This window comes from Sphaeramia orbicularis, chromosome 11, assembly GCF_902148855.1.
Source record: "Sphaeramia orbicularis chromosome 11, fSphaOr1.1, whole genome shotgun sequence".
Taxonomy (NCBI): Eukaryota; Metazoa; Chordata; class Actinopteri; order Kurtiformes; family Apogonidae; genus Sphaeramia; species Sphaeramia orbicularis.
The window spans coordinates 27,044,712-27,064,612 of record NC_043967.1 but is presented as its reverse complement, the minus strand read 5'-3'; the positions used below and the strand labels follow the sequence as shown (position 1 = coordinate 27,064,612).

The following is a 19,901-nucleotide window of genomic DNA, read 5'->3' as shown; positions in this document are numbered from 1 at the left end:
GTTCAGAGGTGGTGCTTGGTTGAGTTGTAGGCATTGCCAGGGGCAAAATCTTCAGATGAAACTGAGCATATGAATTGTGCTGAATTAAACAGCACAGTGTTTTTGTGGAGGATTTAACAGCCCTTTTTAATTATTCACTGCTCTTGAATGCATCGCCCTGCTTAATAGAACCTTCTTTAACATTATAGATGTCTGGTAAATGTAGATGATGAACACATTAGTGGACTCATTTATTGTTGGGTGGGTTCATCCTTGCAAGAGAAATCTGTCTGCAAGTAGTTCATGTTGATCCATTCAACTGAAAAGATCCAAACTGTTGTCCCACAGCCAAAGATGTGTACGGCTTTCCAATAAGACTAACTTTATTAATATGGTATAAATGGTTAGTGACCTTGCTAACACACATTTACCTTTACTGTGAAAATCTCAGGCTGCCTACTAAACTTCCTATGTCTTCTACATGAGCAGTATTTACACCCATCTTTGTCATCATATATTTAGTTATAAGTTAATAAACAGCACATCTTAATCCTTAAATACTTTATTTTGCAAATTCATACATGTATGTTTTACACGTCAATAATGCTCTCTTTTGCCTGTTATTAACTACTAAAATATTGTTAAATTATGTGTTTTACATTTTACAACAGGCTCCTTATCGCTGGTTATAAATAGTCACTAATTAGAAAATGGTTTAACATGTCAAGTGATAAATGTTCAAAATAACATAAGGTAAGTTATTAGTAAGACCTAATATTTAATAGAATAAAATGATTGTAAGTGCAGCAGTTGCTTGATTTTGCCAAATAGTGCTCTGGTATTGATTGGACTGTGTTCATTTCACTCAGTCTCTTATCAGACCAAATTTATAAAAGCTAAACTCAACTCTAAAGAACAATCTCATCCTTTTCCATAAAACCTGTTGTTCTTTCCTTCAGTTCATCCAGGGCTGGTTTGTTTTTATATCACAACAACCAACCACATTTTCATCATTCCAATACGATGATTCAGTCAACACCTATTATTTACATCTGGTAGCCCCCACCTCAGAATAATAAAAACATTTATTTGATCTCTTTTTATATATTCTTTTTTGTTCTCTTAGTTACTTTTTAAAATGTGTGTCTTTTTATTGTAGGACTGTATTGCATGTAAAGAATATATGCAAGTATCTGTGTATGTCACAGCATCTATGAATGTATGTGGAAAAATTGTGTTCATCCTCTCCAAAGAAAGAAAGAAAGAAAGAAAGAAAGAAAGAAAGAAAGAAAGAAAGAAAGAAAGAAAGAAAGAAAGAAAGAAAGAAAGAAAGAAAGAAAGAAAGAAAGAAAGAAAGAAAGAAAGAAAGAAAGAAAGAACACTTTACCTATGAAAAGCTGGTATTTTCCTGTTTTTGTTTTACTGACCACTCATAAATGCGCAGCTTAAATTCACAGGTGATTTTATGAAAACAGAGAAACTCAAGCAAAACAGACTTTTCAACAAAACACCTCAGTTATTTCAATGTATTAATAGTGGCATGCTATTTTAGAATTGTATTATTAATGGTTAAAAAGTTGTTAAACATTTTTGTAGATATTTTTGATCTCCATTAGTGGTTTAGGTCTTTGAAGTTTAATATTTAATATTTACAAAATGATCATTTAGCATTTTTAAGCCTCCACTGAAACCTGTGCTCTTCTCTTATAGTTGCGTGTTGACTGATTCTGTCTCAGAGTGTTTCAGTATTGACACTTTTTTTTTTTTACCCCAAAATGATGACATGTCTACTTACTGTTCACAAATGCAGAACTGTGGCCAAAATCTGTCACAATCTAAGGGTTAAAACTGTTTAGTAGTAAGAAAATATGAGGCATTTTTTATATGAAGGTTGATGATTTACAAGGAAAATGCAACAGTTGTTGAAAAATCACTGTGAAAAAGAATCTTTGTAAAGGTTTAATCTGTAAGATGTGCGTGTTTGCTGTGTGTGTTTTTGTGCTGGACACCAGTTGCTAGTGCTGCATATTGTTGTTAATGTTCAGGAGCAGAGGAGAATAACTGAAGAAGGATCTTATCATAGATAGTATTAACACAGATACAGTAGAAACAACCAAGACGTGTCCGCTGAGTAACAGAGATGGTAAAGAGCAGAGAACAGCCTTCAACACAGACTTCATTTAAGCATACAAATGTGTGCGAATGTTATATTTTGAACATATTTATACTTGCACAGAGCAGCTGTAACCATAGAAGTTCCTCTGGGATTAATAAAGAATTCTGAATCTGAATTTTGGCTTATTGCTATGTACCAAATAGATGATTTTGGGAAACACTTAAAATGTAGAAACTTAATAACCTTTAACATTAGTGTTATTGGGACAGTTTGGTTGAATTATACTGTAAATAACAAATGCAAATCCACTTCTTAAGTCTAATGTGACCTGCACTGTGAGGTCAGACGGTTCAGACAAAGCTCAAATAACATGGTAATCATATTGAAAATCTCCTCAGTACTCTGCCACACAATAGATAATGGATTTAAATGCCATTGAACGCAGCTCTCCTCCACAACAATCACTCACTCCATACAAAACATACTTCTCGTCGCTGTAATTGCCCTATTAAAATATTTCTCCTTGAAGATGTGTCATATTACAGACCCTCAGGCTCATTATGGAGCTCCCTGCAGCCAATTATCTCAACGTCCATGTCTGTGACCAGAAGGGGCTCACAGACAGATCTGGGAGCAGCCCCGTCCACATTCAGTCCATACTTAACTGTATGAGGAGGCAAACAGAAAACTGACCTTTGGTCATTGTCTCAGGGCGACTCTACTCAGCTCAACTTTAGAGTCAGGTGACAGAGCTTCTGACCTTTACCATGGAAATAATGACTTGTTCTTGTGCCAGGAGCTCAGAGGGTTACCACAGGGAGCGAGACACCTCTGGCGACATGTGACAGTTTTTGGGGGGGAAGAGTTTGCACTCAGCACTTTGATAGCCCCGGAAAACCAAAGTGAGTGTGACAAGACGCAAGAGACTTGAAGCTGTGTGTATGTGTGTGTGTTTGGTTATGTGTCAGAGTCACAGACGGTGCTGAAAGGAAATAGGTGTCAGACAGGAGGTGCAGAGAGGAGTCATTTGAAGTTGTCAATACTTCCTGTGTAGACATTCCAACTGAAATTCTTTAAGTTGAAGCGATTGAAAAAGGGGGATTAAGTGTGTACAATAACAGAGTTGATAATTATAATATCATTTGAACATAAGAGTCACAGGTTAAGTGAAGTTTCTCCGTCAACACCTTCTGATTTCCACTTCAGACGTAATGGGCCAAATAACTGGTGGTGGTATGAGCCAGGCACGTAAACTGTAACATTCCCCGACCTGTGCAGCCACACGGCGAGCCTTAATCCCATTATCTGGGCCGGGGAGCAGGCCTTCGTGTCAGACCGGCTGCTCAGTGACTCGCTTGTGTGTGGAGAGCAGACAAAGGTGAGGTGAGAGGACGGGAGGGAGCAATATGGAGGAAGGGAAAGGAGACAGAGATGTGGGTTAGGGAAGGAGAAGGAGATGAGATATGTGAAGGCTGTAGGGGGAAAGGGGGGAAAGTGTGAGAGGTCAGTGGAGCAAAGAGAGGAGTGTGAATAAATGTGCAAGAGACATGATTGAGGCCAAATCTCATAAGAAAAACATGAAAATTTAGTCACAGTTGTGGTTTTGACAGTACTTTGCATCAAAATTGTGCTGTGCTCACTTTTATAATACTTTCATAGAGGAATAATTTAGAAAACCTTGCAGTTTTGTTTCAAATAAATATCTTTGTCCTTTCAAAAGTATTTTTAATCATTGAATATTTAAGGATTACACATGTATGTACATCTAGGTAGTACTTGTATTGGAGAAGTTAGCCGACTACATTTTTAAGCTAACAGGAGTTAATGTTGTACACTTACTACTAAAAAGGATTTCCAAGAAAGTAAATGATTTCCTTCTGGGAAATTAGTCTCATATTTCTAATTTTCCATATCCACATGTGAAATTTGTGTTGACATCTGTTTTACAAAGAACACCACTTGCTTGTTGTTAATATACTAACTCTGCTTCTAAGCTAATGGGAGCTAGTTACACACTGTTTCTGTAAAAAAAAAAAAAAAAAAGAACTTACTTCAGTCTTATATCTTCATGTTCTTTTTCATATCTTTACATGAAATTTATGTTGATGTCTGTTTCATAACAAAAGTTTCATATTGATCAGCTAAGTCTATTTGCAATTTCTAAATCAGTGGGAGCTAGTGTTACACAATGTTTTCTGCATAGAAAAAGTGAAGAGTAATCGTTAATGGGAGGTCTCATTTGTCATGTCCTTTTTTCTGTCCTTAGGTGACATTTTTGTCTCTGTTTTGTATTGGAAATTAGTTGATTGCTTGTTGTCATAGCTTACTCTTCTAAGCTAACAAGAGCTATGGTTAATTCTCCAGTTGATATGGGCCTAAATTTAACCTGTAATGAGATAAAAGAATGGTTTTCCTCCCATAAAGGATACAGTACGTTTCTCTCTCTCTCTCTCTCTCTCTCTCTCTCTCTCTCTCTCTCTCTCTCTCTCTCTCTCTCTCTTAACAGTTTAACTTTTCAGTTGCTAGACTATAACTCTGGTTTTAAGAAATCCAACTTTTTTCCAACTTCTTTTTAATGTTTAATGTTCTTCATAAAAGACACATTGATTACATTTCAGGATATTTGGCTTCTTTCTACTTTGACTATTTTTTGCAGTGTGGAGGAATAGAAGAGGAGCACTGAAGGATTATGGGAGCAAAGTATATTGTTTTTCGTGGGAACACTGTCCCGAGTTCTCAATCATGGATTTAGACAAGTGAGACAGTTAGAAACATCAACAAATGACTGTTCTCAGACACCCCACCCCCACCCCAAAAAAAAAAAAAAAAAACAGTCAAACTCATGTAGGCACTCGGAACCTTTTCTGCTCTGATTGAAAAATGAAAAGTAAATTCTGCACGAAAGTTGTCAAATCTCTTCTATCATCTTTACTTTAACATTTCTGACTACAAGAAGCTAATTTTAATGTTAATGTTTGTTTCATAATGAAGAAATTAGACCTGCCACTCATTTAAATAAATTATACTGTCACTAGTCTCAGAGGTATTCATAAAACAAGTGTCAATACTGTGATAGAGAGCATGAAACTTATTCTTTAGTATCATTATTTGACATAGATGACACAAGGAAAAATGAGAAAAGCTCTAATATATACTTAATTTCAGTATATCCACGTAGTGAGACAGGTCTCGTTTCAAACAGATGAGGGTAAGGACAAGTATAATCCTATATCTCTTAACCCACTCAACACTGAGCCGACCTCTTATCTGACCACCATTCTTTCCTTCATGACGCTCCTCTCTTGGTTTGAAGGCAAGTTACTTTTTTACATAAGTAAACACATTTGTATCATTGCTATTACACCTTATTTAAATACAAAAAAGAAACTTTTCTGAGCAAAAAGATAAAAATAAAAAACAAAAAAACTATATTTGCAGTGTACCACAATAAGATCTTGTCCCACAGTGGGTGGGAGAAAGAAAACTTTACAGATGTCATTATTTATCATCTTAAAACTCACTTATTTATGAGGCAGAAACAGAATGAAATTCTCGGTTGAATTCATCCTGAATTATTTAATCTGAAATGGTTAATTCCATACAAAGCCCAGGCAGATCCCTCCTCTGTTCTGATAAATACTTTATCACTGTTCCTAAATCGAAAACAGGAGCAGAAAGACAGGGCTGAAGGAAAAAAAATAACTGTTTCTTGTTGTGCTTTGTTTTAGAAAGTGTTAGTTTAAGCGTTTCAAGTCTTAAATTTGTGAAGTTCTTTTAAATAATTGAAGCTGATGGAAATGTTTTTTTAATAAAAACATTTAGGGTCTAATCATGGCAGACGCTTCTTTCTGTTTATTGCTACTTGTGAAAAACTCACTGAAGTGGATAAAGATTTGGCTGTGAGCAGAGAATGACACTCACTTAAAATTACTTAAGAGGTTATATGAAGCATTTTGTGCGCGGCGGATCTTCTCACAGTCCCAGGTTGACAAAGTCAAAAGCCGCCTAATGAAAAGGGACGCATCGCTGATTGCAGCTATATCTGGAGCCGATGTGGAAGTGGCATCGATTTAACAATTTAGCAGCACCCTCCTCTGTGTGTTTCCATTAGTCACGGCTGAATACCACCCACTTCCCCCTTTTTCGCTGCCTCAAAATGCACACACATGCACACAAACACTGACACACACACGCATCAAAACTGCAGAGGTATATTCCACAACTCCTGCACCGGATCATCTAAAGGACTCGTGGCAGCCATGAGTGGTCACTAACATAAGGGTACACTCAAAAAAGTTTGCCATGCTACAGAATACACCTTTTATTTTTGTGACTCAGTGCATGTGCAGGCTATAGTGCAAGTGTACAATATTGTATATTTTTCTTGTATGTGAACCTCGCTGTGGGTGTGAGGTGATGAGACATTTGACCTGTAAAAGTCCAGACCCAAAAATGCCAAAATACCATCATACATAGTTTACTGCTCAAGTCACAACAGCAGGATATGGATTTCGTCCCGAGTCCAGCAGCTTTTAACAAATGCCGCTGATGCTGTTGTGTTGACTACAAAGACGATGCAGACCTAACAAGTTCGAAGGGCTGCCCTGGTGTTCTGTCTATCATGGGTTCATTCAAGTCTTTCCACAGTCCGGCAGGTTTGGGCTGTTGTTGGAAAGGTGGGCCATGGAAAACTCCATCCACCCATTCTCTGAGGGAAGCCACCGGTGATTCCTGTTGCCTGTCCGACTTGCTTACAGCCATGTTTGACGGATACCCAGGAGGCGAGGACGATCCGCTCGATGAAAGCATACAGGGAGGGTACTCAGGCTGCAAGTTGGCTCCTAAAGACACAGCAGTTTGAGCGATGGACCATATTTTGGGCTTGCCGTCTGTACTTCGGAGGTCTGGACTTGGGTAGAAGGTGTTTTGGTGCTGGATTGCTGTGAGTTTGGAGCAGTCTGGAGACAGTCTTTCATCTGCTTGTAATGGATCTAGGTTGTTGTGTGGGAGGTGTCTCCGTGGCAGGTCTGTGTTTGGGGTGGCATCACTGTCCTCAGCAAGAAACTGTGGCTTCGGTTCAGAGTCTGAAGCATCAGACTCGAGCAAGTCAAAGTCCTCAAGATCACTCTGCAGGTCTGCACACTGTTGATCTGCAAGGATTAATGACGAAAACCAAGTTAAGTCTACGCAACTTTACTGACCGCCGCTAAACCTGACCTTCACATATACAAATATATGCTTTATAGATTTACCAGGTAGATCTTTATCACTTTTAAGTGGCTTCTCTGCCTCATCACCGGTATCATCACAACCACGTTCGTCAGAGCTTTTACAAGCCCGAGGTGACCACGTCACCTTGTTCTCCTTTTTCAGCCTCCTACGTGCATTGGCAAACCATGTAGACACCTGAGGGAGGGAAGGCAAGGACGTCAGAAAAACAAATCACAACTAAAGGAAAAAAAGTTAAATGTAATACACTGCTGAAGGAAGGAAGACAGGAACACAAGAAGAAAAAGAAAAACAGAAATTAGAGTGCCCGAAAAAATGTAACTTTTACAAAAATGTCTGGTTAAAAAAGTAATAAGCAGCTCCACTTAAATAAATAAACAGCCGCTCATTCAGCTCCTACCTGTGTTAGGGTCATCCTCGTGATAATCGCCAGCATTATCTTCTCTCCTTTGGTGGGGTAGGGGTTCTTCTGGTGCTCTTGTAACCAGGCCTTCAGGGTGCTGGTGGTCTCTCGGGTGGCATTTTTACGACGTGAAGCACCATCAGAGCAGGAATAGCTGAACCCAACAGTAATCCAACAGAGCAATTAACTTAGTCACACCAGAAAGTTCAGAGGAATATAAGTAACTTGTGACTATGGAATCTAAAAATGTTGGTATGAGAAAACCTAAATCAGAAATGAAACCATGTCTGTGTAAATGTAGTAGACTTTAAAGGATGCCTAGTGCTGACGTTTACTTACCCATATCTGTCATAAGGATACTGTCCAAATGTGTACTCATAAGGATAATAAGCAGGAGTCTGAGATGTTCCCACATGCACTGATGCAGCCCCATCTTTGGGTTCCAGTGGACCCTGAAACATTATCAAATAACTACCATTAATATCTGAATAATCATGATTGAGCTAAAATTAGAATTATTTACACCTATTTCCACATGAACTTATTTTATTGTGGCTACAGAGTCATAAAACATGTCCATGACTTCCACTCCTGTTGCAGCCAGTCTACATAAACCTGAACTTTGTTAATTCAACAGGACAGTGATAATGAAGCTCAGTGAAATGTGAAACTCACTCTGGAGTAAAGGGCAGCGGCATCACTGGAGCAGCTGTTATAATATCCTTGGCTCTTTGTGTAAGGGCCGCTATAGACGCCGATGCCCGTGCCAGGGGTGAGCTGTTGGCCCGGGGAGCGCAGCACTGGGTGGGACGGAGGCGTTCCCGGCTCCAGAGAACCGGCCAGAGGGCTGGAGGTCATCAGGAACTAAGGCAAAAATTATACAAATGACTTATGGTATAATATTTGAGACTGGAAATACGCACACATCTGTTTTAAGTCTGTATATAAGGAGATTAAACTAAGAAAAAAAAAATTCAGTCAGTATTTTTCAAATATATTGTATTATATTAGTATATTTTTAAGTTTTCTTAAATCAAATTAATGCCACAGCTGTTCTCTTCCAGTGGAAACAACTGGTTTCAACACATTTTGTCATGCGCAAATACAGAATAAAGCGGTCACTGACTATAGTTTGACAGTGTAGAAGCCGATGTTTTACCTTCATATCATAGCTCAGGTTTATTATGTGAAGGAAATCCGCGTGTACTGTACCTGCGGGGCTGTGGAGTAGGAGTATCCCAGCTGAGAATAAGCCATGGTTCAATGAGATCTGAGGCAGAAGCAGGAGCGCAAGACCCGCTGCGACTTCCACCAGCATCCGGGAGAAACTGAGATGTTTACCCCTCACACTAATGCAGGCTGAGTTTTCTTCCAAGTCCACCAGTTTCGTTCAACTTAAATTTCATTCACTAATTTCTTCCACTGGCGGCACGCACACGGTTACGCACCAATTTCATTTTACGCGCCACGTTGTTGAGTTTTTCTAAAACTTCCTGGAATCGGGAAATTTCTCCTCAGTGAACTTGCTCAGCGCAGCCTTGGCAATGTCCCTGCTCTGATACAGTCCAAAGCGAGTGTGTAAGTGTGTGTGATCAAACCATGTATCTCCCTGTGATGCGCTCTTAGGTTTTAAGGCGCGTCTCTGTGACGTCAGCCCGGACTGTGTCCGTGTAGCCCCAGCGCTCAGATCAAGATGAAGAAACTCACCTAATGAATTCCCTCCCAGTTTTCTTTGCGCACTTCTTATCCACAAGAAAAGCACCACGCAAGTGCACCCCCCACCACCACCACCTCTCCAACAATCCCCAGGCGTAATGAGAATGTGATCAATTCTCCTCTCCAAATAAACAGACCTGCATGCACTGACGCACACACACTCACACACTCTGCTATGGCCAGAGGGGGAACAGGAACGTGATGCGTTGACACCACATTGACACAAGATGATTGATGACTACAACCTGATATTAGCATAATCGTTTTGCCCTGTAGTTTAGATAACTTGTCACCACAGAGAAATCTCCCTGTCATCCACATATTCATGAGTGGGGGAATTTCAGGTCTCCTCCAAGCAAATTAATCAAAGAATAAACACTGTGCATTCCCTTGAGTAAGCACCTTTACCAACTGAATGGCTTGTCATGTTTTCATAGTATTAAGCCATTCTAGTGGTTTTGGGGGGGGGGGGGGGGCAGCATTTCTCTCATTTCTTCTTGGCCCACTTTTATTGTTAAAAGCGCATTATTTTACATTAGAGACAAACATCAAATTTGGGTCAAATATAAAGAGCTGTGCAAGAATTAATTGTTCAACATATTTGTGTGAGCTTATGTGGTTATGTGAAGATGTATTTGACTGATTTTCTTTCTTTCTTTCTTTGTTTTTTTTTTCTCTCGCTAGGAGCAGGTTGTTGGTGTTAGTGGACTCCATTTCTAAGATAAAGTCTCAGGTGCTTTTTTCATGAAATGTGTGTGTTTGTTATGCTCAATCTGTGAGCTATGAACAATCAGCTGCTGGTCATTTTTGTACTAAATCAATTTTTAGCTGGCAGGGCACACTGTTGTTTGTACAGCACCACAAATAAATTACAAGAACATTATTGTTTAATATGTTACCTCTTTAAAAAAGAAAATTTAAAAAAATAGACATGGTCTCAATCAGACATTCCAGCTAACACTGACCTAAATTCAATCAGACAAAACAATCCCAGCAGAACAACTTAATTTCTTACAAAATGCAAAGATTTTCATACCAAGTCTTTATTTGTCATCATCACTGTATGAAACCAGGACAGTTGTTAGCTTAGAAATGGAGTTAGATAATGTCATAAAGCAGTTGACTTCCAGATTGTAAACCCATCATCACATCTGAATCTTAAGAGACACTAAAACCTCTGGAAAGAAAAGTTGAGGAGACAAATGAGAATGAAGAGATGGAAGGAAATCCTACAGAGGAAAACTTGAGGAGCAGAAGAAATCGTTTATAGTCAGGGGACTTGAAATGGAGCGAGGGGATGTGGAGGGGTAAAAGGACAAAATATTCCCAATGCACCCAGAGTAAGGCTTGAACAACAGAGCTGCATCACCAGAAAGCATCTCCAGCCCCACCGGGGAGCAGGCATCTGTGTACCAGAGCTTGATTGACATTCCATTTGTCCCGTGAAAGGTGCTCATATACTGAACATGGACTAACTGTCTCTCCCTCATCTGTGCTCAAACCTTGGAAATGAAGTTATCTGGCCACGCTGGCGTTCCACGTCTTCACACAAAACATATGCCACTCATGGAGAATGGCAATTTGTTTAGCCACTGACAGTGAACATGACTTTATATTATGGAGAAAATAACCTGTGAGCCATAGATGAATATACAGGGTGTGAATGAACTTCCAAGCTTCTGTTACCTTCACCCAGTGCATAAAGAATGAGTATCAAGCATGCATCGCACGTGAAGATGCATAGATTATGTCATTTCCCTCTTTTTGAATATTCAGTCCACTACTTATATATTAATATACAACGTGTTTATAAATTTATGGCATTCCTCCACTATATTTTTCTTATGGCTCTGCGTTCGTTAGACCGTGATTATATCTTTCTCATCCTGCTCCCCTCACATCAATCATTCATTCACGATGCTTTGCACAAAAAAGAGAAAGGAAGCACATTTTTATTTTCTCCTTCCTGCACCCGGCTTTAGTTATTATGCAGGAGGTGGGGCGTGGGGGTTAATGATAGAAGCATGTAAATGTGAGAGGAGGAGGAGGACAAAGCACTGTGCAGAGTGTTTGCAAGGGAGGGCCAAACATCTCCAATCACAAGTTCTTTCAATCACAGTGCGCTGCATTTGAATATTTTCTGCCTCAAAGTCTGAAATCTATGCAATTTTAATCACTGTTTAACATGTAGATGCTTTTTGAGCCTTCATCTCAGTTTTAGCAATTTCACCTTGAATGAGAGGACCTCAATGGGTGGTGTTGAAGGGTCCAAATTGAAAGAAAAATGCTTTTAACAACCTGAGAGTAAACATGAATTTATTGTTTGTTGGGTCTTGTTTTAGAGAAACAGTCAAGTCCAGAGTGGAAAATAGGTAAATGTCAGTCAGGCTAAGTTTGACTCATTATTTTGAGTGCATTTACTTTCTTATTGAGAGTTCCAAATCACTTTTACCTTCACTGTTTTTCATATAATTGCAAAGTTTACACCCAGCTGCATTAGTTTACCTTAGCAGTGTTTTTCAGCCTTGAGGTCGGGACCCCACTTGGGGTCGCCTGGAATTGAAATGGGGTTGCCTGTAATTTCTAGTAATTGATAAAAAATAAATAAATAAATAAATATATATATATATATATATATATATATATATATATATAGATAGATAGATAGATAGATAGATATAGATAGATAGATAGATATATATGGTGAGCTGAAAGAGACAATCCCAATCCATAAAAGACATGACAAACTGTGAAGCTGAAACTGAGGCACTGTGGTACTGTTTATCTTTCAAATGTTCATTGTGGTCAGTTTCAGATGCTGCAGCTCTTTCATAATTCATAGTTTGAGTTCTTGTTTGTTCAGTATTAATTGTCAGCCTTGTAAATCCATGCTGGACTGACTGTACATATCCTGACCAAGGAAAATAAAACTCTCACTTTGTGCAGTAATCTACACCTGGCTTTTCTGCCTCCATCCGTAGTAATATATATTATATAGCCTAAATGTTGTCTAAAATTAATACTTATTTGCAACATAGTATCGCAAACTATTAGATGATCAAAAACAAATTAATTTTAGCAAAAAAATAAAATAAAATCTCCGTTTTGAATGTATGGGGTTTCCAGAAATTTGTGATGTTAAAATGGGGTCACGAGCCATAAAAGGTTGGGAACCACTGGTTTAAAGGGTTAGTTCACATTATTTTAAGTGTGGTTGTCAGTGTATTACCTACAACTGATGGTGGTTGTGAGAAGTAGTACCATATTTACTCAATTTATTCTTTCTTTACCATTTGACTGCTCTTTTCAAGAAGGAACTGAAGGCATTGTATCGAAGCCACCAGACTGCCCTGACAAAAATGGTAATTTTACCTCGTGGATGTGGACCTATACTAGTATATTAAAAATTAACACATTGACCTGTGGGGATCCACAGGTTCTAGATGTGGTAGTTTTTATGCTGTTGTATATTCATGCATGCTGCTCTGCATTTGTCCAGCAGTCACCACCAAAGCGTTCTGGCCATAGAAATGTGATTGTAAGGCTATTGTATTCCAAAATTACTAATATCTCCCAAAATATTGGTCTTATCAACTTGCTGTTTTCACTAGTCTCTTCCTTGACCAAAAATACATAAGTATGCCAAACTGCAGTAGTCAGGTCTTTCCAGATTTTGTGTGAAACCCTGGACACACACACGCACACAGAGGCCACTTGGTTTTTATATTATAGGTATCAAAGACATGCAATAAAAAATGAACAGACTGATTTAGGCAGTAGTAGACCTATAGCTCCCATGGTCTGAGGTAAAATTGCTGTTTTTGCCAACGGAGACACATGGCCCTGAAAAGCCTTTCAGAACTTCCTCTCTTTGTCAATAGCTGAGCTGTCTGACAGTCAGGTGAGGTGATGAAAATGTTGCATACAATTAAGTTGATGTTGCCTTAACGTAGTGATTCTCAGTCTTTTTCTCTTGGGCCCCCCTTTGGAGGATGAAAAATCTCCAGGCCCCCCTCAACTCCAATAACATTGTATCGGTGGAGCAATTATAACTTTTATTGAAAGAAACATCAATATTGTAACAATACTTTTTGCTTTTCCTTAAATAATTTGTTGTACAAATTAAAAATAACTTCGACTTTTGCTTGAACAATACAAATAAACTCAACAAGACTGCTCCCTGAGACAATATTTTTCCAAATAAAAATAGGAAATGCACAATTATCTTAAAACTGACAATAAAGTTACTTTTTTTAGAACAACAAACACATTTAGGAAACAAATATGAACATTTTAACAATATCAGTGGCTGCAATGAGCCCATTTACACTGCACATCTCAGAACATTAAAGTGCAAACTGTACAAACTGTGCAAAAACAGAAACATGGCACATTTTCTTTTCCAGTCCAATCCTTGTCCATTCTCCAAACCTAAACTCTTTGTCTAGTCTAGTGACAGGTCACCATGGCAGTAGATTGGTTTGTTGTACGTCCCTAAAATGAGTCCAGGGTGCTCCAACGCTACAACACTAGTTTCACCTGCTACATGTTCTAACCTGAAGAAAAAAAAAAAACACCCAGGAGTGACCCCATGCCCCCCTGGGGGGCCCGCCCCACAAGTTGAGAAACACTGCCACGGTCAAACACTGTTTTGAGTGGTTGGACAGAGGTGTGCAAGGTGTTCTTCTTCCCTATCTTCAGTCTTCATGCTGAACTAAAGTAGCCAGCTGAATGTCTTAGTGTTTTTAGTTTTTTAATCTAACCTTTATTTAACCATGAAAAAAAAAATTGACTCATTGAGACGACAAATCTCTTTTGCAAGACTGTCCTGGCCCAGACAGCAGCAGCAGCAGAAGTTTACAGAAAATAGAAATTTCAGCCATACATGCAGACTAAAAACAAACATAAAACACCAAAGAACACTCAGTATTAAAAACATACATATGAAACACCACCAATAATTTAAAGGTACTAAAGAGTGAAATCAACAATGTTACGTAAAAGCTTCTTAAAGCAGAATCCAATTCAGTCAGTTAGAACAACATCTGCATCCAGATGTTGTTTTCCATTTTAATCAGGAAGTCCGAACTTCCAAGTTTTCACAACAACATTTTAACTGGAATGTCTCTTGACATTCAATTTCTAAGGAAAAAAAATTAAAAATCAGTGTAGGTTCACTAAGCCCAACTTCAGAATTAAAGATGGCCGCTCCATGCGTCAAATGTCAGAAACAAATAGGTGAATATACTGTTAATTTGTCATATTTGTACATACAGTTCTGTCCAGTGTCCATCACCATGGTGATTTCATCTGTAAAATACTGCATACATGGGATATTATCATCTGGTGTTGCTAACGATGGCTAACCTAGGTCAAACTGGTGTTGCTATTGTGACACATTTTCTGATACTTGCAGTTCCAAATTCCAAGATAAATGGAATAAAATGTAGTGGGGGTTTTTTTGTTTGTTTTTTTTTTAACTTTATTAAAACTGGACTCTTAAGCTCTACAGAGGTAAGATAAAACTAAATAAGTAGAAAAGTACTTTTTATGTGAGACTTTCTCTGTAGCTCATCTCAGTGCTCTACTGTCAGACAAATGAACAAAGGGCCACGTAGGGTAAAAGGCTTCTTTTTTCCAACTTCTGCTGTGTAAGAATAGGAGGCATACAAAGAACGAAGGAGAAGCAAGAGGACAAGCAATAAATGGATCATGAGGAAAGAAAATAGCTCTTTCTTTTCACCACAAGACACGGCCTACAGCGGCTGCCTCTTGTTAAGCACAATAGCACCAACCAGGTACAAGTGCAAACCAGGCTCGATTTGATCCACAAACAAGGCTGCCAACGCCGAGTGCCTGTCTGACCACTGAGCAGCAGCCATGCCATCCTCTGCTCCGGTCTAATAAGAGCCTCAAAGAAGATACAGAGCTGTTGAACTATGAGCAGGATACTATAAATGCCCTGGTCTTCCTCATCAATGATGTAGCATACGGGAACAGAGACAAGCTAACCCTCTTAGCTGCTGTGTGGCGCAGTGTGTGGAGGTGTGTGTGCATGAGCGGAGTGGACGGACACAGACGGGAGCTGAGAGGGAGACAGGTTCAGGCTACAGGCAGCTCTTAAGAGTGTGTACAGTTTGCGTTGAGCCCTGGGAGGCCAACCATAATTCTCCCTATCACTTCCACTTCATTACTCTGGGAGCGGGCATGCATTATTCAGCTCCTGAAGCCTCAGTCTACAGGGACCGATCCAGCCTTTAACAAACACTTTAACCTAGCTTAACTCTCCCACTGATCCTCTCCGTGCGACCCTATCTGTTTTTTTAGCCATCATCTGTCTTGCTGATTTGATTTTTGTTCACTCTGCTTTTTTTTTTTTTTTGATCAATTTATTAATCTATCAATACTGTTTTCTGTTCTTGTGTAGGGGAGACTGGGGTAAGATGAGACAGTGGGTAAGTTGATCCCTCATACACAATTTTTTGTTGTGTTACCCTAATATTATTTTGCACATCCAAGTCTTTCAGAAATTACAGTTAAATTGGAACTGCAAATCCATTTTGTTACAAATTATAATCCTGTCTGTATTACACGTCATTTTAGCAAAATTATTTAATGTTGATGTATTTTAATGGGTTTCTCTCCACAAATAGACCAGACAAATTTAGTATTAAATGATTTTGATAAAATTATTAAACTTCTTACAGTGTAAAGGACACTAAGTCTTTTTCCTAACCCTAACCTGTATTTTTATACTTTAAACCATAAAAAAAAAAAAAAAAAGTAAACATTAATTTTGGAAGTTCTTAGCTATAGTCAGTTCTGAAAAAGTAAAGTAGTTGTGGATTCTTTAATGAGAAACTAAATTTTCTTGCAGGCACTGATTATATTTGTAGCAAAACAGAATGGAAGCAGGATTATTTTTTTTTACCACAAAACATACTTGGATTTGCTGTTTAGTCATATAACGGTGTAATTTCTTTGAGACTTGTGGTTATTTTCATGCTACTGTGGAAGGAAGAAGTTTTACTTTTTAGTCGTATCATTAATAGTTTTATCAAATGTACTATTATACTTGCAGTATCTAAAAACATGTATGAATTAGCAAAATGTTGCATTTGGTTGCTACTCTAAACCTTTTTCCAAAATGGTGTCAGAATGGTCTATTTACATGATGCTTACTGTACTATTTGGTGTCTAAATTAGTGTTTCATCCTGATCACTATGCTCTTTATTCCAGATGTAGCAACTGTTATGTCATGTAACTACAGCATAAAAACAAACAGGAGCTCTGGTCACTTAAAAGAGTTAAAAAGTTCACTCCCTGAAGTCAAGGGACAAAAATCCATTAGAAAAGTGTCAAAAGAAAGACAGATTGATCAGTCAATTAATGTGTGGATGTTTCCCGAAGGAATAAAAGTTTCTTTCAATTCAAGGTGACGATGTCTGGAAAACTACCTCCAGCTTGCAGCTTTCCAACTGTAGACAAATTAGTTGTAATGTTTATTTCATGGACACAAATAAAATCAGCAGACTGTGGGATTTAAATATTAATCATTACAGTATTTTTAGAATAATGCTATATATCAGGCTAAAACAATAGTTAGTAATTGTTTTCGCAGATAGCTTAACTGGGCACATTAAGATATTTATTATGTTTTTGTCTCTTTGAGTTTGATTAACACAAGCTTTTAGTTGACAGGACACATCCTAAACTTGTGTTGTATTACTTTTATTTCTTTCTCATATTCTCTCAGTTATATTATCTTAAGTAAAAATGGTTAATCTTACCCCATCCTACCATACTGACTAATATTTTTCTAGATTCTTTTTTATTAAAGTAGTCATATTATACTTAATTCTTCAAAATAACTAACAGCTGTGTGGATTTTCTTTTATGAATTCAGTGGAGTTAGCCAAATGGAAGATAATAAATCCAGAAAATCCTAGAATCTGACAGAACTGATGCATGTCACCCACACTTAAATTGTGGAACACCATGAATCAGAGCTGCATCTTCAGTGAAGCTTCAGGTAAGTACTGCAGAGCTGCTGCTTAGACCTCAGGTGCCATCCTCTGGTGCTATCAGGAACTGCAGCTTCTCTGTCACAGCAGTGATGCGTGTGTGTGTGTGTGTGTGTGTGTGTGTGTGTGTGCGTGTGGTGGTGGTGGTGGTGGTGTTCGCCTCAGGGTGCAGTGGGCTCAACTTGCAGTTGTTATTGACCGGGGTGAAAAGGTCGACCACAATTTTGCAAACGACCAAAGCCAACACAGTAGGCTTGCTTGTCTGCATGTGTGTGTGTATATGTGTGTGTGTGTGTGCAGATTTCATGTTACAGCTCATCTATGGCCGGACCTCCCAGGATTTTTTGACCACCAGCAGTGTCCACACCCCACTGAGATTTCACACTATTGTTGTTTCAGTATTTTTTTCACTGATTTTGTCTCCACGCGTCCCTGTTACTTTCACCCATAAAGACCTAGAGCTACTTTTGTGGCTGTTCCCAAATGAAACTCTCTCAATTTAACCTTTCTTAAGTGATTTATCACCATTTATTACAATATTATCCTCTGTATTTTGCATGTTTCAGTGTGAATCATGTTTTTTTCCTATATTTAATTTACTGATCATGTAGATGTTGATGAAAATTCAGAGTAAATTCAAATGTTATTTTATAAAAATAGACAAAACTGAAGAAAAATTGAAATTTTCAGCAAATATATCAATAAGTGAATGTAAAAACAAGCATTTATAAACACTGTCATTTGTCAAACTACATGGGTTTTACTGGTGAATCAATGATGATGTTTCCATGTCCACTGCAGAGCCTCTGAACATCCAAATGGGTCATATCTGATGACTATGAAAAGCTAAGAAACTGCATTTTACCTCAATTTTTTTTTACATGTATTGATAGGATTAGTGGATCAACAGTTATTAAACATTTTATATCAGTAGATGCTTTTGGTCACTGGTCTTTAAGGTTTAAATGTAAATGAATTCTATTGATTTTTCTATATTATCACAAAGAATTACAGCAGAAAAACAGACTCCACATTGAGACTGTTGCATCCATCTTCATTTTCCAGTTATCATCTATTTGTCACTTTCCTAGTAAATACTGCCGAGTGTTTCTTCCTCCTGATTCCACATCTACAGAGCCCTGCAGCTCCCACGAGCCCCTCGCTGTGTGCCATGACTGATCACATATCATCAAACACCATTCCACAAAGTATCAATCTACACCAAATGCTCCAAAACCCGTGCTACGCGGTTGACAGAGCTGCATGTGATAGCAGTCGATTAAGTGCTTCTTTTCGGGAGCGCATGACATTCCCAGGAGATGAGGAGGGGGCAATAATTTCCTCAGATTGCCCCTGTGGGAACGAGGCTGCTGGTTTTCTGTGTCCACTCCAATCACATCACTAATGGAGAGGCGGGTAAGCATCTGTGACAGTGGGAAACCAGATCTCTGCTCCCTCACTGAGTGTGTCTGTGTGTGTGTGTATATGTGTGTGTGTGTGTGTGTTTGCTGCAGATAAACAGTTGGCAGGTTTCCCCTACTCTTGTGCATGTGCATGAGTACACACACATCTGAGGGGTGGGGGGGTGCAGGCTGGACAGGGTTAATATACTCCATTAAGCTCTATTACCCTAAATGACTCGGGCAGATGAATGAAGACTCACATTACTCTGCATTTGTGTATGTGTGTGTGTCAGAATGTAGGTGTGTGTGTGTACATGCATGTCTCTAGCGTGTCATTACACTGTGGAGATATGCGACCCATGAGTCATCTTTCATTATCAACAAAGTGACAGACAGCAGCGGCGTTTCTTTCTTTGACTGTAATTACTGTACATCAGGATCTCCATCTTATCTTGTAATCTTCATCTATTATTGAGTCATTTTCTGAAACAAGTTAAAGTAGTGTGATAATCCCAGTACTAGATGTCAGTATAGTTTTTATTTCAGGTCTGTTTTAATTGAATCTTTGAACTATGGGGCCACTATTCTGTCCGGAAATAGTGGGTTAATATATTTGATAAGAATAATTCAGTAATACCAGGTAATTATTAGTAGTAGTGTAGATATTGTTAATACTAGACTGAAATATAAGTAAGAGGCATGGGTATAATATTACTAATTAGAAAAGCACTTGGAGAGCGCAGACCTCCGCCAAGGTAGATCACCCCCCCACCCCCCAATCACCACCAAAATTTACTCAATTGATCCTTGTGCCAGTATCAACATTTCCTGAAAATTTCATCAAAATCTGTCCATGACTTTTGAGAGATCTTGCTAACAGACAGACAAAAACAAACAAACACACAAACCCCGATGAAAACAAAACCTCCTTGGCGGAGGTAAAAATTACTATATTACCATAAAATGACAAAGAAATACATGTTGCAGACTCAAAACTAGTGTAATAAATGACAACCCCAAATATGTTCCA

At 38.5% G+C, this 19,901-nt stretch overlaps 1 protein-coding gene and 1 long non-coding RNA gene across 2 annotated transcripts in view; both read right to left on the bottom strand.

Annotated features, from left to right (window-relative positions):
- The window catches only part of LOC115428416 (uncharacterized), a 590,809-nt gene that overhangs the window by 307,910 nt on the left and 262,998 nt on the right, over positions 1-19,901 (bottom strand). The gene's annotated exons all lie outside the window — the stretch shown is intronic.
- Positions 5,016-9,392, bottom strand: irx4b (iroquois homeobox 4b). Its single transcript, XM_030147445.1, has 6 exons — positions 8,940-9,392; positions 8,403-8,591; positions 8,067-8,179; positions 7,725-7,881; positions 7,348-7,501; positions 5,016-7,245 (listed from the first exon to the last, which is right to left on the bottom strand). Exons 1-6 carry the CDS (start codon positions 8,982-8,984, stop codon positions 6,659-6,661), a joined length of 1,245 nt encoding a protein of 414 aa, XP_030003305.1. The 5' UTR covers positions 8,985-9,392; the 3' UTR covers positions 5,016-6,658.

Excerpts from the sequence above, each read along its gene's own strand:
- irx4b (XM_030147445.1), bottom strand. The coding sequence starts at position 8,984 with ATGGCTTATTCTCAGCTGGGATACTCCTACTCCACAGCCCCGCAG. Across the intron at positions 8,592-8,939 it reads CCTACTCCACAGCCCCGCAG|TTCCTGATGACCTCCAGCCC; the intron begins GTACAGTACACG and ends TTTTTGCCTTAG. Across the intron at positions 7,246-7,347 it reads AAGTGATAAAGATCTACCTG|ATCAACAGTGTGCAGACCTG; the intron begins GTAAATCTATAA and ends TAATCCTTGCAG.